Below are 16,662 nucleotides of genomic sequence, written 5' to 3' on the forward strand. Positions count from 1 at the left end.
TCTCTATCTCCCTTTGCCCCCCCACCCCCCCCACCCCCACCCCCACCCCCTGCCCTATGACTCATCACTGGTTCATTCAATGAGGCTAAATGGCTGTTCTAGCAGAAGCAGTCAATATGCTCAACACTGCACATTGGTTTTCTCTTCTCTCCTCCAACTCCTGTATAATCCTCTCCATACTCTCAATATGTGCATATTACCTTTGAGTAGATATTTTTAAAGCAGCACTTCTATTGAGCAAATGGATAGCGTGGAAAGAGTTTCTATATACAGTATGTGGCAGAACTATCTGGGGACTTTACAGCTTGAATAATACTCGTACACTTTGTTTTTATTTCATATTAGGTTTATTTATCACAGATTAGAAAGTTTAGATTTAAAGATTTTATCAAAAAATACACCCTGAGATGGCACGTGCTCAAGTTGCTACCCTAGACTCAGTTGCTTTACTATAATGTCATAGCTTAATTCCACTTTTTAAGGCATCAGGTTTTAGCATTTAAGTTCATTTGAAGACTTTGATAGTTCATCGTTGCATAGCCTTTGGTGAATAAACATCAGGTTGGCTGTAGTTGCTAATTACAAGTTGATTCAATGTTATCTCTAGGCTCTAAGTTGAGATAACAAATAATTATGATTACTTGATACCTTTTTTTTCTTCTTTTTTTTTTAAAGAAAACAGCAGATCTGTATCTTCGGTTCCTTTTTACACTATTGTATGTTTCTAATTAGCTTAATTGATTTTGCGCTTCTGGTTGAGAAAAAGCTCGATTCAGCTAAACCTGCCGGAGCCTATCGGAGAGTCAGTGAGTGAGGGGTAAAACCAGTAAAAGAGGCTGTCGTTACAAAGTGCCGTGCAGTGTTGTTTTTATAGTTGTAGCTGATTAATTGCACAGCACCTACAGTATCCGTTACAATGCTTTTTGTTTAGCAAACAGTTGCTATAGTTAGCTATACAGTACTGCTCATAGCTGACTCATTCCCTGTTAGTTTTCACTGTTCCACAACCTTACTGTAAAAACAAAACAAAAGAGAACTGTTTTTGTACCAAAAGAGGAAAAAAACACCAAAGGAGAACACCTTTAAGGTGTACTTCAAATGCACTTGTTTAAAAAAAAAACTTCTGTACACCATCGACGTATGAGTATCTTGAGTGACTTAGCATGAAGTGATGCCACTCCCATTGGTGGATTAACTCAGTTACAGAAAGCGTTGTGCTGTAACATGATGTCGGAAGCTCCGTGTGCTTCCTTTGCATGTTTGTGTGATCTGCATCGCCCGCAGTAGCATAACCACTTTGTGTCTGCGTGTTGTTTCGATCTCGTTGATCTTCAGAGAACATTGCGCTCCTTCCATCTAGTGCTGAAGGGGAGGGTGAGCGAGTACCCTTCTTTATAAAAAGTGAACTTTGTGCAAAAAAAAAAAAACTTGTAAATTTCCATGTATGCAGGTAAAAGAAATGTCTCAGGGGCAGAACAGGTTGAAAGGATGCATTGATTCACCTTAATCCTTTAAAATCCTACGGGTGACGCAGGGATGTGATATGCTAATGACTTGTCTCTTTCTGCCTCAGGTGACAGAGTACCTGAACAGTCAAGAATCTGCCAAGAGTGCCAGGGTAAGTCACTTCATCCCAGCCTCCATCTTTTTGTCTGTCGTTTTCTATTTCTTTTTCCTTTTTTTTCCCACTTTTCCGTCGCCTCCTCCTGTAGTTTGTCTGCCTCTCTGAGAAATCTACTGATGCCAAAACAAGAATACATTACAACACTAATTACTCTCCCTTGGAAACTATCAGAGAGAAAGTGTATCCTCTCCTCTCTGCTTTTTCTCTTTCTCAAGATGTCACACATTACATTGGCAGTCAGCATTGTCCCATATGGACTGCTGCCCACAGTCTGTGCAGGTCCGTTCTATGAAAATGGGGGGTGGGGATTTGTGCAAAAGAGTGCAGTGGGGATAGTGAGGAAGGAATGAATAGGATTTAGGGTCTAGCACACTGGGCTCTCATGTTGGAATGAGTCGAGTCGGAGTTTTGACATAACAATCCGCCGCAAATCTATTTATTCTGTGACCAGTAAACTGTGCGGCCAGCCAAGTGAAACTGGCAGCAAAAGATTGGAAAGGAACCCAGGAAATGTAAAAACAATAAGTGCTTTCAGACCAGAGAGTTCTAGGGACTAGTTGGTGGGGGGTTACAATTTAATGTGTAGTGCTATCTCGCACTATGTGTAGCACAGATGGACGGGGAGGGCTGCGAGAGTCCAGCTCTCCAGACACACTGTGAGTGCCATTGTTTACTTTCTCGTAATACTGTTTCAATTTCTTTTTCTCTATACATCGCTTCACTGTGTGTGGGGTTCCTTAGGTAGTGAGTGGAAATGTGATTTTCACTTAGAGTGAACATCATATTGAATTTCCTCCTTCACATATAAAGCCTGGAGACCATTGATGGTTCATTTCTGTGTTTTGTTGTGTTGTGTTTTTTTCCCCTTACACAGCTGATGTTTAGACTTCATAACATGTCCAAATTGCCACACTTGTGTCTAGGTCAAGTGCTGTATACACTCAAAGGTTCCTTTTCTACTGAAGTTTCTACTTCCTCCATTCCAAAAGCATCTATGTACTGATGATATCATAAATATGCACAAGAAACTAGAAAGTCGTTGCCTTTTTTTGGCAATAATGAACTAAAACATATTCATCCTGCTGCTTTTAAAAGTCACCAGTGCACTACATATGCCAACTTTCCGATTTAAGACTCGTTCCTCCATAAGGGTGACGACCTGCCCTGTACCTTAATGCATATATATCAGCATATCAAAGATATATGTGATATATAAAAAGACGTGGTTTGATGATTATTTGGACAGTTTGCACAGGCAGAGACCACCTTCACTAATCTCTGAAGCGCACCGGGTCATTTTGTTCTATAAGCAGGCCTGAAATATTACAGAAAACACTCAGTTCAGAAAAGAGCTTCTATGGTTTCTCCTAGTAAGTTTTTTTTAAGGATTAAAGAGTTGAAACTACATTACCCAACTTCTTCAGGAAATCTGAATCCTGATCCTTTAAAACATAAATAAATAGAAGCCACTTGAACCTCTTGTGACAAGGGGTCGTCCCAGCGGTTAGCACCGCACATTTTTCAACAGATGCCCTTCCTGACACAACCGCAAAGGGGATTAGTGTCTTTAGCTTGAATTGAACCATCAACCTTTCACTTGTCAAACACGGCTCTACGGGGCCATACTTTAAAAGAAAAATTAAAAAAAAGACATTATGTAAAAATAATAGAGGAGTAATAAAGGTCTGTTCAAATAAGTCCTGTTGACAAGGGCTGAAACCTGGAGACTTTGACAGGATCGTACAAAAAAGAAAAAGCCTAGAAAAAAAAGCCCCAGGAGCACGCAATAGACACTTGGATGTCGCTTTGTTTACTCTTGTAAAGCATGATGGCTCTACATTCTAAAAGAATCAGTCCCTCCTGTGACGCTTTAGCTACCCGGCGGTTATACAGCATGTCCAGACAATGAGTCAGTCAGAGGTGGAATTGACTGTAATCACAATCGGAGTTACTGCCATGTTTTCAGGGTGTCAGGGAGGAGCAGGAAAAAAAAGGCAGCGGAGTGCAAAACGGGGAAATGGCTTCATTCATTTCATTCATTCTAATAACTACTGCTAATTAGCACAGTCGCTAATTAGGTATGAATCACAGCATTAACAGCTGAACGCGCATGCTTCTGAGAGCCATAAAAGAAGCATCCCAGACAGCAGACCTGCGCATATACACACAAACACCTCTCAGACCGGACGGCTTCTACGGCTTTTAAAAAGGCAGTAACTAACTGGGTGCTGTTCCAAAGTGCGCACACTCTTTGCCAACCACGTCGCGGTAAAGCCGACATTCAGGCAAACGAGATGGTTTATGGGGCAGTGCAGGATTGTCAGTGTAATGGAATAGGAGAAGTAATAGACTTGGTGGCGTTTGAGGCACTGCGAACCTCCTGGATACGCTGGTCCGATTAAATGGAGATGATGATGATGATGATGCTGGCTCTTCGCACTGGTCTGTGAAAGCACTGAGCTCTCTCTCTCTCTGTTGCACTGTAGCTCTCTCTTCCCTTTAGCTTCTTTTTCTTTTTTCTTGTCCATTTAACATGCAATGTGCTGGAGAGGTTATTGGAAGTTCCATTCAAAGCAATGGGACATTTTCACCACATTGTGCAGTTATCTGTGTCAGTATGGTCAATGAGATCTGTCTCTGTCCTCCCATCAGCTCAACATTTGGCGCTACGGAGACTTCCGTGCCGACGACGCAGACGAGTTCGGTTACAGCCGTTAAAGAAAGGAAAGATGAAAGAAGATGCACAAAAAAGAGAACAGACCATCCATTAAACACCATTCCAAAGACCAACATGGACGGCAAGTGATGCTTCGGACAGAAGATGAACTAAACAACAAGCTCGCGACTCACTCTTCCCTCATATTTAGCATTTCAACCCTCCCATCTGGCTTTTCTTCTTCTCTTACATCTTGTCCTCCTGCTAGCCCCAGTAGCTCCATATAGAGCATGCTAGCAAAGCTATAAGAAAAAATAATTATCATGCAAGAATCACTTTCCTTTCGTCCTTTAGTTTCCCTAATCAGCGGCTGCACTATTGCCGGTCCGTTATTTGCCACACTATCCTCTCAGCAGTACCTGTGTGAATGATAATAAGTGATGCCTACGTATGTGTTTCAGCCAGTCATCGACTTTGCTCTCTGACACTCTAGCCCAAGCCCTGCTTTCCTCTTTACTCGGAAGGGAACGTCTGTTTCGCAGGAAAAAGCTCAATTTTTTTTTAATCTTTGTTTTTTTAAGCAACAAATGCTTCCCTAATGAATTTCTTGTAAATGTGAGGATATGTTGAAAGGTGTATATTGCTTTGTTTTAGAAAAGTGCTGTAGGTGAAGCCACACAGACTTGAAAAGAAAAAAACAAACAAACAAAAAAAAAAAAGGATGAATTATTTTTGTCTTCAGTGTATATCTGTGTGATTATGACATTTGCAGATGTTTTTGTGGGGAGTGTTTCGTCGTTTATTCACTGTCACACTTTTATGACCAGTAAATATCGATGCCTTCACGTGGCATTTTATCATCTCTTCTTCTGTAAAGTTTACATTCTGATAACGGTAATGATCCTGTCTCTGGCAGTCTCTTCTCTTCCTGTCTCTGTATGCCATGGCAGATACAGTGTTTGAATTTGTTTCCACATAATGGACCTTTGCATTCTATTAAAAATCTGATGAATAAAAAATAAGCAAATTAAACGTGGGTTTTTGTTTTGTTTTCCTCAAATAAAAGTGAAAGAATGCAAAAATGCAACCTGAAACAAAGTCCTTTAGACATAAAGCTCAGGATTTCAGTTTTTTTATGAAACACTCGTGCCAAAATTTAAGAGCACTTCAATGCAGATAAAAGGTTTTGTTTCCTGTAAAACACCACAATCCAGCAAAGGTCTTTCACTAAAAGCTTGACAGTTTGGGGTTTTTTAATTTCTTTTTTTAACCACAAAATTTGCAATTACCGATGCTAATTTGTCTAAGCTTGAGCTTGTTTAACCTTCACCTCCAAAATCTTTCAAATGTATCACTTCCTGCTCAGCTACTGCTAACAAACGGGCTGTAAAATCAACTGTTTTCACTTAAAAGTTTAAAGTTTATTTAAGTCGTGCAGAAGCACAGCTACTGAATTTACATGAGGTGATTTTTTTTTTTTAAAGTACAGGTTTGAAGTGTTTCCTGCCTGTTTAAAAACAAAAACAATTCTCAAAAATAATTTTTAAAAGAAAACCTTGTCGTGCACTGGATTGGATCCATCCCATTGGCTGAAACAAAATATATCTGTATTGGAAGAGAATTTGTAGCCTCTTTGCGACAACAGTCCAATTTGAAGATTTATCTACAATCAAGGCCAAAGTTTTTTGGGTTTTTTTATCCTTTTAAAATGTTTTATTTTACTTTCATTAGTTTTAGTCTTCTTCATTATTGAACATGGAGGGTGTTTGTCAGGGGCAGAACGAATTTAGAAAGTTTACCCAATAAATAAACGTCCGTCTAAGCCTCGTCAGGCATGTTGTTTTGTCAGATGTGACCAAAATTGACTAAAACCTCTAAATTGTTGTTTTACTTGAGTTAAATTAGTAGCATATCAGGGTGGTTAGCGCTGTCTGTCTCTTCACAACAAGAAAGCGCTAATAAAACTAGGTAAAAAAGAGAGGTGATGATCAGCAAGCAGCAGCATAGCTTTGTGCTGAGAAACCGCACTACAGATGTCATGCTTGCTTAAGAGAGTTGATGGAGAAGCAGAAAGGTGTCTTTGTGGATCTAGAGAAAGCATATGATGAGCTGCCAAGACCCAAACTGTATGAGGAAGTCCGGAGTGGCAGAGAAGTATGTGAGGGTGGTGCAGGAGATGTATGGAAGACAGAGTGGAGAAGAGATGGATGGAGTTAAGCTACAGATTGACAGATGCAGGTGACATTTGACCTGCAGGGAGAAGGTGGAGGTATGCTCTGGAGAGAGAAGAAAGGTCAGAACCAAGAGAAAAAACATGTGAATGAAGACGAGATGGATATAACAGGGAAGCCACAAGTAGAGGTAGCAGTAAAATAACAGGGGCCAGCAAGATCTATGGTTTGGAGACTGTTACACTGAAAAAATGACAGGAGGGCGGGGGTACTTACTCACTCATCAGTCACTAATGTATCTGCTGGGAGTGATGAGCTCTGAGCCTAGACACTATACTCTTAACAATATTATGCTTCTGTTGAAAATAAATATAAAATAAAAATCAGTTCAAAGGTGAACTGTCTGAGTTAAATGGGAAATGAAGGTAACACTTGATATCTTTGCTGAGGCAGAGGTTTCTATAAAAGTGGATCCATTATATTAATTTTCAGCTCCATATAGTCTTTTTTTTTTTAATTGCAGGACTCTTAACAGTGTAAGAGTCTTTGCCTGACTCATAGTTTTAGCTCTGGATCTTTAAGGGGACCCTGCCTTTGTGGCTTCCACAAACAGCGCACTCCCTTTTAATCCTATTGCACATAACTGTAGCTGCCACTCAGCTGGGGGCGCTTGCGAGCTAGTCTTTCATTACTGGGAGCTAAACAGCTAAAATTATTAATTACACGTGCACTTAAAGAATGCCTAATATATGGCACTAATTAAATAGAAAATTACATTCCCCTTATTAAATTAACTCTGTTTTGGTAAAGAATATCTAAAAAAAAGTGTGCTCATTAACAGTTACATGAAGTAAACGGACAAAAATTATGTAAAGGAAAAAAAATACAAATATTATCATTATTATCTCTTAAATGAAAGACCAAAAAATATAAAAACACCGCTATCAATGTGCACATAATCGGGTAACAATAGTTCAGCAGTTTTAATGCAACACAAGGAAGAAAACCATTTCTTTTCATCTGTGGTGTGGTGAAAGCATTTATGCACATGGCTCAGACAAATCAAGTTTCCACGTATGGATCAGGACGTTTAAAAGGACCTAAAACAACAGGTCGTGAGTGTAAATATGCCAACGTAATTATTTGAAACCACATTAATTAGTCAGTGAAATTGTAAAAGCATATATAAACAGTGTTGGGGAGTAACGGAATACATGTACCGCCGTTACGTATTTAAAATACAAAATATGAGTAACTGTATTCCGTTACAGTTACCGTTTAAAAAGGCGGTATTTAGAATACAGTTACTTTGTTGAAATAAATGGATTACACGGTGGTACTTCCCTGTTTCATATTGTGGCGGGTCAGGACTGTTTGGGTTTTGTTTGACAGCTACGTTCTGTTGTTCCAGGCGGCAGCGTTACGGTTGCCATGGTTACAGGGTGACGCTCTCTCTCTGTGTGTTTCCTGGGTGAGAGAGGCCTTTTTGTTGTTGTTGTGCTAAGCTAATAGGCAGAATGCTACAGGTATAGCTCTAAAGAATGTAGCATCATAGGCAGTGTAGTCCGTGCTGCAGGGAGAATGGACTGCCATACCCATTATGTGTCTGTGAGCGAGGGAGGGAGAAAAAGGAAAAGTACGAGCTGTCATCGAGCAAAAACGGGAGCTGGAAGCATGTAAATATAATAATAACCACTGCAGCCAAGAAGAGTGCCTGACGAGCCCAGTTGTAAGTAAGCTATTAAGACTCGACTGTACACCGTGTTCGTGTTTTCCTCCAAAAACAATAAGTTCCGTTGGAGCAGCCTTTCAACGCCTCTCTCTGTCTCTCGCAAGCAAAGTTGACCCAGACAACAAAGTAAAGCTATTTTTCGGCTATGAGCCCGACACAGAACCCACCGTATTAGCCAGAGGTCCCTTTACTACGGTTCGGAGCCGCGGACCTTCAGTAACAGTAATAAATCACAGCAATAGTACATTCATGTAGTTGTAAAGAGCATGATAATATATTAAGTAATCCAAAGTATTCAGAATATGTTACTCTCATTGAGTAACGTAACGGAATACGTTACAGGATACATTTCGGGGCATGTATTCTGTAATGGAATACATTTTAAAAGTAACCTTCCCAACACTGTATATAAAACATAGAAAATTGAAATAATAGTCGGTATCCCTCATGGTTGGACACCATCAGCAGCAGGTTGAATTACCCAGACACCTGTCACACGCAGAATTTTTTTTCCTTTTTCCTTTTTTGGTAGTTGTGCAGTAAACTGACTGTAATACTCATCTGACTTTTCTTTGTTTTTGATCTGTTTTCTTGAGGTTATCTTCATCGGCTTTTGCCTGCAACTTGACAAAAAATAAAATAAAGGGTCTATAATAAAGTGCCCATAAACATTTAATGTAGCCTGCCATATAAATAAATGCTCTACTCCACATTAAATGACTGTTAATCATAAAGCACTCATGCTTTGCCAAATCTTACATAAACCACATCATTGCCTCCTCAAATCACCATGCATATGGTTTAAAGCCTATTTCCCGAAGAGCAAACCTAACAAGGATACTGCAATAATAAGAATTCAGCAGCGCTTTGCATTAGCAGGTCAGTCACCCTGATAAAATAGGTATTTAACACACTGAAAACTGTGAAGCAGACACTTGATTTCCAGTGGGCTTCGGTTTACAAGTTTTTAATGACAGCTCTGTTTGTCATTAAAAGAAGTGCATCCAGACATGCATAAGAAAAAAACCTCATCGCTCTCTTTAAATCAACACCTTCACTGAATTTCATAGGAATTTATTTTCAGGGCAGATTTTAGTGTTTAAATAACTCATAAAACAAGCGGCCACATTATTCCCATCACTAGAAAAAGCTCATCATTGAATCACTGTGTCATGACCTGGCTGAAAAGCCATGGAAAGACACACAAAGGGAAGGAAAATATCTTGAGATTCTGAGTCAGTGGCGAGGCGCTGCGAGTGTGGATTAGTGACGAGCAAGATGTTGGATAGCACAAAGAAAACACAGATTAAGCAAGGGAGGGAGCTGAGGAAACACTGGGCCCAAGTGTCACCGATTGTCCTGATGGTCTGCTATTCCCACCTACTGCATCACAGAAATAGATAACATAGGCAGCACAGACAGGCGAGCAGACCATCGCTGCTGCTCAATAAAAAGCCAGTCCTTTAGTCCAAATGAAATCCCACTCGTCCGTTTCTGCAGCCAAAAACGTCACACGTTTTTTAAGAATGTATTATTACTGCTAGAGTTTATTAATAAAACGGTAATAAAAGGCAAATGCTAGAAAATATTTTTGACTGAGTCTTTGAAGAGGCACATTTTTGACGGGCAGAAGCCTAGGCAGGAGATCATGGATAAGTAGAAAAAGAAAACATCTGTGCTGATTAAATCTGTACTGGCTGAAGAGACACATTCATGGTGCATTTGTTTGTTGAGGTGTAGTATGAAACCTCGACTCACTGCCCACTTGCTAGCACTGCGTTGGACGGCTTTCCCCTTCACAAACGCTTTAATTCTTCATGAGACAGATTCCTGAGAGATTTTGGTTCATATTTACATGATAGAATCACACAGTTGCTGCAGATTTGTTGCATTTCCTTCCATGACATGAATCTCCTGTTCCATCACATCCCAAAGGTGCTGTTTTCGATTGTGATCCTGTGACTGTAAGTTCAAGAAAAGTTGTTATCCTGCTGAAAGCAGTCGTTAGAACACGGGTACTCCGTGGTCATAAAGCTGCTCGTGTAGGCTGTGGCATTTAAAAGCTGCTCACTGTGTGGTCTTCTGCTGTTTGCACTTTGACCTGTTGTGCATTCAGAGATGCTCATCTGCACGCTTTGGCTGCATTGAGCTTCAGCAGCTCATCTCTATGTATCTAAAAGAACTGAGTTGCTGCAATGTTTATATTTTGCCATCCACCAAGTAGTATTTAGTGAGGGTATGTTTCAGGTCAGGGGTCGGCAACCCTGGGCACGAAGGGTTAACTGATGGCACAACCATAGCTTTGTGCCCGGTGGGCCGATGTGATTTTTCATGTTTATGGGTCGATGTTTTTTGTTTGTTTGTTTGTTGTTTGGGGTTTTATTTTGTAACGGTATAAACAATGAAAGGTGGTGGATTGGCCAGATGCTGGCCGACGTGTATAAATAACTCAGTTGTTTGGTGGTGGCTATGGCGGAGCTTCCACAGAGGGCAGCAGGTGGATGAGGGAAAGCGGAGGCAGGAGGAGGAGAGATCCGAGGCAGCCGCCGGTCCGAGTGTCAGGTGAACTTCAGGTAAGAAGTTCTAACCTGGAGTCGATCTGGGTCAGATATAAACCAAGTTTAGGTGTAGTTTATTTTCGTTGTGCTGACTTTTTACAGTCAGTTACAATAACTCGTACTGCGTGCTAGCTAGCATGACGGAGTTTCTATACAGCTGGGTGGGTGCTATGATGTTACTGGTAGTAAACTTTATTTTATTCATAAGGTTAGTTAGTAGAGTTGCCAACCGTCCCGTAAAAAACGGAATCGTCCCGCATTCAGAGAAATTATTATGCGTTTTGTATTGAGCTGAAAAGAAACAGTTTGTCCCGGACTTCAGCTAGAATGGAAAAGACACAAAGCTGGATTTATTCTGCGTCTTTACGCTGTCAGCTGCCTCTTCTTTTCGCCAGAAAGAGGAAACTGCCGAATGTCGCGTTAAACAACAGCAGCACGTTTAAGCTTGATCAGCTGTTGTTAGAAATTATTTCATATTACTTTCTAGTATCAGTTGATGTTTGCTGGAGCCACAGCAGTAAAGCTGCTGGTCATGATATCGGTTTGGTTATCTGGTGAGAGGGAAACATGAAGATGAAACCAGGAGATATCCTTACTGAATCATCAGAGCTGAACAGCTGATGGAGAAACAGGTTTACCTTTTCGGTGACATGAATAAGTTGAAGGGAAGTTATGAACTGTTTCTGAGAGACAACTTACACCAGGATCCTTTTCTACGTAGCTGACAGCTGGTAACTGTGCAGGGGCGGCTCTAGCAAAGTTTTGCCAGGGGGGCCAGGAAGGGGATTAACAGGGAGAGGGGGGCACAAAGAAATACTTTTCTGTCTTATTCTCATTTAAAATGTCTAGCTTTTAATAAATAATTATCTGAATCTTACAACCAAAGTTTTTATCTGATGTAAAAAGTATAGAAATCACACATATACCAACAAGACAGTGTACATCACTGTCACAACAGCGTTTGTTTTCATTATTGTGAGGAGACCATAAATAGCATTTGCATTTTCTGTTGTACAGCTCATTTGCTGTTATGGATAAAAAGTGTCTTTTTTTGTTTCAAAATAGCTGATAACTATTTGCTGCCAGCTGCCAACATCTGCGAACAAATATAATTCTGTAAAGTTGTTCTATATAGTGTGTAGAGCGTTATTAAATTTATTGCTAATGCAATTATATGGCACATTGACTTCTGAGGAAATTTCAGACGGCACTCATCATCAAAAAGGTTGCCGACCCCTGTTTTAGGTTGTGTGAGCATCTGGCTGTAACAAAAATGGTGATGTCGTCGCTTTACATAAATATAGATTTACTGGCTATAAAAAACCAAAAAGTATTAAAGCATCCTCACAAGTTAATGCAAAGAGAGGCTGAGGAATCATTGAACTGAAAATTATTATATATAAGTGTGTAACTTTAGGCTCGGGGCATATGATTTACAGAGCAGATACGTATTCTGTAGCAGAAAAACAATATGCAGTTTCATTTCAGATGGCTTTTAGAATGAAAAACAGCTGCGGTGGGAACAAACCGGCTTGGCTGTTTTCTTCTTGAGATTAAAAACTCTGACGGAGTGACCGAACCGCTTTGAAAGAGGGCGACAATAATAGAAGTTTGCCTATTCAACATTCAAATTGTGTTTTTAAGAAACACCTCCAGCCTGGAAGATATGTTTTTCAATTAGACATGGCAGGGGTACTTTTATTTTATATGGCTCTTTCTGACACACGGTTTAAGTTTTTACTTTACATGTAAAAACCGAAGGCGTGAATTACTATTCATGAGTAAACGCTGTATTGTATCTGTTAGAAAGCGCATACACCGAAGTGTTAAATGATTTCGAATATATGTGTGGAATTGAAAGCTGAGGCTGGTACAAATAAAAAGTGCTGCCAGCATTTCTCCCCTCTGGATGCCAGTTATAATTTCAAGGTGCTACATAGCAGTCAGCAGCCACCAAATCAAAGATGGCCCAGGCAATTTATCACTGGTGTTCATGTCCAATTACCACAAGTTGGGATGAGAAATATGCTCTAAGGGCAATTAAGAATCCTGTCTGTGCTGTGAGCTGACTCATGGACTCGGTACGATGTCTTTGTCTTTTACATCCACGTCCTTTCTCTGTCTTTTTTTGTCACAAACTATTCATCGTCTTTCATGTCTCCCCATGTGCCTGATTGGTTTGCCTCTCAGAGCTGATGAGATAGCAACCGGGCCACGTGCTAAAGAAGAAAAGGAAAGCAAAGAAAGCGACCGCGCAAGATATGAAAAGTGGTTGTCTGTTTGAGTTGTAAGTTAAGCCCTCTGATTTCATCTCCTCTCTGTTTGTAAAGCTGTCATAGTTGAAACTACGCCCAGCGGACGTAGCAGCCAGATTACAGAGAACTGTTGTCAGCAAATTGTTTGCTTAGAAATGTCGATTATACGAGGTCTTCCACAGCATCTGCGGCAGCCGAATCAGAAGCGTCTCAACACCAATTAAACCATGAAATGTTGCCTTGTTTTTGAAGGTATTTGTAAGAGAAAAGCAGGCATCACAGAGGTCCTTTTTCAATCAGGCAAATAATGTTCTTCCTGTGATCTCGCCGCGTGCGCACAACAACAGTGCCGGAAAGACAAAAAAGAAATCAATGATTTGATGTGAACAAAAAGCAACAGTAGAGGAAATATGTTTTTTTTATGAACCAAAGACATGTTTTCCTCTGAGGGGTCTGAGGAGAAAATAAATCTTAATAATTCACAAAGCAGGAGAAAGAAGGAAGAAAGGAATCAAAAGCAAGCAAAGAAAGAAGAGACATGTAAAGGAAAACAACAATGGCGACAAATGGGAAGAGAGTAAGGAATTGGGGACATGATGCCAAATACATGAAATAGCTCATGCATCACCCCAATGATGGACTGCTTTAAAACATTAGCTTCTTTTAAGACTCCTCTTTTAACAAGCTGGAATCTAAAATCTGAACTTCATTTGATTTCATTTAATCTTCCGAACTGTTAATTTACTGTTCATGCCACCTAATTTTATGCCTCCCTTCGCTAAAAATATTGCACTGCTTCCCTGCCTTTCCTTATCTGAGAGTAACACCCGCTCACGTCCTGCCCTCTTGTCCTCCAGTGGTCCAGTTTGGTATCCAGTATTCACCTGCTTTAGTCCCTTCAGGCTGGCAGCCATCACCGCACTGGCCAGCTCACATTCAGACAGCTCTTCGTGGATGTATTTATAATTTTAGGCATGGGATCCTCTCTGTAAGGGCTTCTCCTGTCTGTCTGGCAGTTATGAATGACACTTTGTTAACACATCACACAGTGCTACACACATTGCCAAAAGGGATACTGCAGTTATTGGGAGGTAGTAGCAGTGTTAATTAGTGGTCGGTATCTAAAAGCAGCATTCATGATTTCAGGACGAGCTGTGCATAAAGGGTCAGTGAGAATTACAATGAAATGGACTAATCATCTTATTTCCGTGCCATATGGCTGTTTATATATATATATATAAAAGCAAAGTTTCAAAGCAAACTTTTGATGTGTGCATTCTTTCATTGTGTTTCTGTATCTTTTTGTGTATTATTGTCTCCGACATATTACATTGTGCCATCAAAGCCAGAATGCAGAAGCAGTGTGTAGGTTCTTTACCCTACAATAGAAAGCGCCTTGACGCAAAAGAAGAATCAAGTCCAGAGCCTCACAGACTTCTGCATAAAATCGTGAAACAGAAAGTACACTGTTACATTTGGTGCTGTATAAATAACAAAAAAGTAACAATTTGAAGTTCATTGAGGGGAAAACCATTAAGGCAGTTGGAAATCTTATCAGGAGTGGGCATTCCAGCAAATTCACCCCAAATTCAGACCATTCAGTGGTCAGAGAAAGTGCAAAAAACTACATCTACAACAACTACAACAAGAGCTACATCTCAGACTGCAGACCTCAGTTAGCATGTTAAACGTTAAAGTTCCTGACAGTATAATTAGAAAAAAAGATTTTAAAAGTATGCTTTGAAAGCATCTACCCTTTAAAAAGAGCACTGCAGCATGGCTTAGTTTTGTTGTATCTAATTAACCCACAGGAACAGATGAGACCAAAGTGGAGATGTTTGGAAATAATCCTCAGCACCACATTTGGAGAAAACCAAACACAGCATATCAGGACAAACCCCTCATACCAATTGTCAAGCACAGTGCTGGAGGGGTATTAATTTGGAATTGTGTTGCAGCCACAGCATCTGGGCACCTTGCAGTCAGTGAGTTGACCAAGAACTCTTCTTCATACCAAAGCATTCTACAGTCAACAGTCTGACAGCTAAAGCGTGTCCAAAATTGGGTCATGTAACAGGAGAATTATACCAAGCACAGCAGCAAATCTACAATAGAATGGCTGAAAAAGAAAAGAATTATGGTGTTGCAATAATTCAGGCAAGGTCCAGACTTCCAGCTGGCTGAATGCATCAGAGAGCTGTGCATTAATGAATAATTGCAAATCTAAAAGAACTGTGCGAAGAACAATGTCAGAGACCAATAAAGCTGAAATACAGTGTACTTTCTGTTTCACGATTTTATGCAGAAGTCTGTGAGGCTCTGGACTTGATTCTTCTTTTCTTCCATGAAAAAATGTTCCTCTGTAGAAAACCCTCTTAACCTTTGTAGTCCAGAAGTTTTTTTTCTTCACCCAAAAGTCTTGTGCTAATTTAGGGTGAATTTTACTTTGAACACCTGCTTGAGTTTTGGAAATCTCACCTTGAAAGCACTCTCTGACAGATTTGCTTTTACTTTCACAGTCCCCTCAATCCTTGCACAGGCAGACAACTCTAAATGAAACTAAATGGATGTTCTCTTATCAACTCGGAGCCGCACGTGAATCGTTTCGTGCATGAATTAACTGAATTAGCTGGCCAGGAAGCGTTCAGTTGAAGAGTGTCCAATTACTTCAGAACTCTTGCAATTTGGGCACTTTGTGTTAAATGGCCAAATTGAAGTTGAGACACGGCACTTTAATGCGTCCATCATTTTATTTCATTTTGAATGTGCTGAACAAACTAAAAATAATAAACTGTTAAAAGCAGCACATTTGATCAAATGGCCACAACCAAAACATAATGCAAATTGAGAAAAGAAAAAAAAAACCCAAAACAACACGTTACATCAACAATAAGCTGGTTATATATCACGCATGGTTTTATGTGAGGCATGAATCAGCTTTGAGAGATGTATCACAGGCACAAACCTGCATTTAGCTTTTAGTGGTTTCAGTAACAGCTACAAAGAAACCTGACTTTTAATGTGCATTAGCAGATGGTGTTGTAAAGTGACTCAGCATTTGGGACATTTACTATACAGCTTAAAAATGATGGTGAAAAAAAGAAATACATTTATGCACAATAATAAACTAAGTTGGGGAGATGTGGGGCAATTCATCACAAGTTTGCTGTTTTGTATTAGGAGTTCAAAGAGGCTAGCATTTCACTGTGTCATGCAGTCAAGTGTTCCGTCTTTGCAGGCTAACACATCCTGTTTTTGATGTAACCTCACCGTTTTATTAGTTGACCTGCATAAAGCGAATGCTTTTAGTATTTGATATGGTTTACCGGTCAGGATGTGTGGATGAATGAATTCCACAACAACTCTCAGGTGTGACGTAAAAGCTTTTTGAAATACTGATGTAAAATTAATTTTGTTTAAAAAAGGCACCGCCTCTTTTAAACAAAAAAAGAAGCCCCACTTTTCTCCATTTGCTGCATTTCAAGCATATTTTGCGTGTGTGTTTTAAACCCGTGAAGTAAAACACAATGTTGCCATTTTGTTGCCCGGCGGTACACTACGGTACTATCAACAGAAATTTGCCACCATTGGTGATGAAATCTACCCTGAAGAAGATTTTATTGGGGATTCTAGCTGCTTTATCCCCGAATGATTTCAAGAGCATTA

At 40.0% G+C, this 16,662-nt stretch overlaps 1 protein-coding gene across 1 annotated transcript in view; it reads left to right on the plus strand.

Annotated features, from left to right (window-relative positions):
* snd1 (staphylococcal nuclease and tudor domain containing 1) overlaps positions 1-5,312 on the plus strand; it is a 178,541-nt gene extending 173,229 nt beyond the window's left edge. The window contains exons 23-24 of the mRNA XM_006780760.3: positions 1,574-1,618; positions 4,277-5,312. Coding sequence (XP_006780823.1) covers positions 1,574-1,618; positions 4,277-4,342 — 111 coding nt within the window. The 3' untranslated portion in view covers positions 4,343-5,312. The remainder of the gene's footprint in view (positions 1-1,573; positions 1,619-4,276) is intronic.
* Positions 5,313-16,662: the final 11,350 nt, after the last annotated feature.

This window comes from Neolamprologus brichardi, chromosome 17 (genome assembly GCF_056152115.1).
Source record: "Neolamprologus brichardi isolate AB-2024 chromosome 17, ASM5615211v1, whole genome shotgun sequence".
NCBI lineage: Eukaryota > Metazoa > Chordata > Actinopteri > Cichliformes > Cichlidae > Neolamprologus > Neolamprologus brichardi.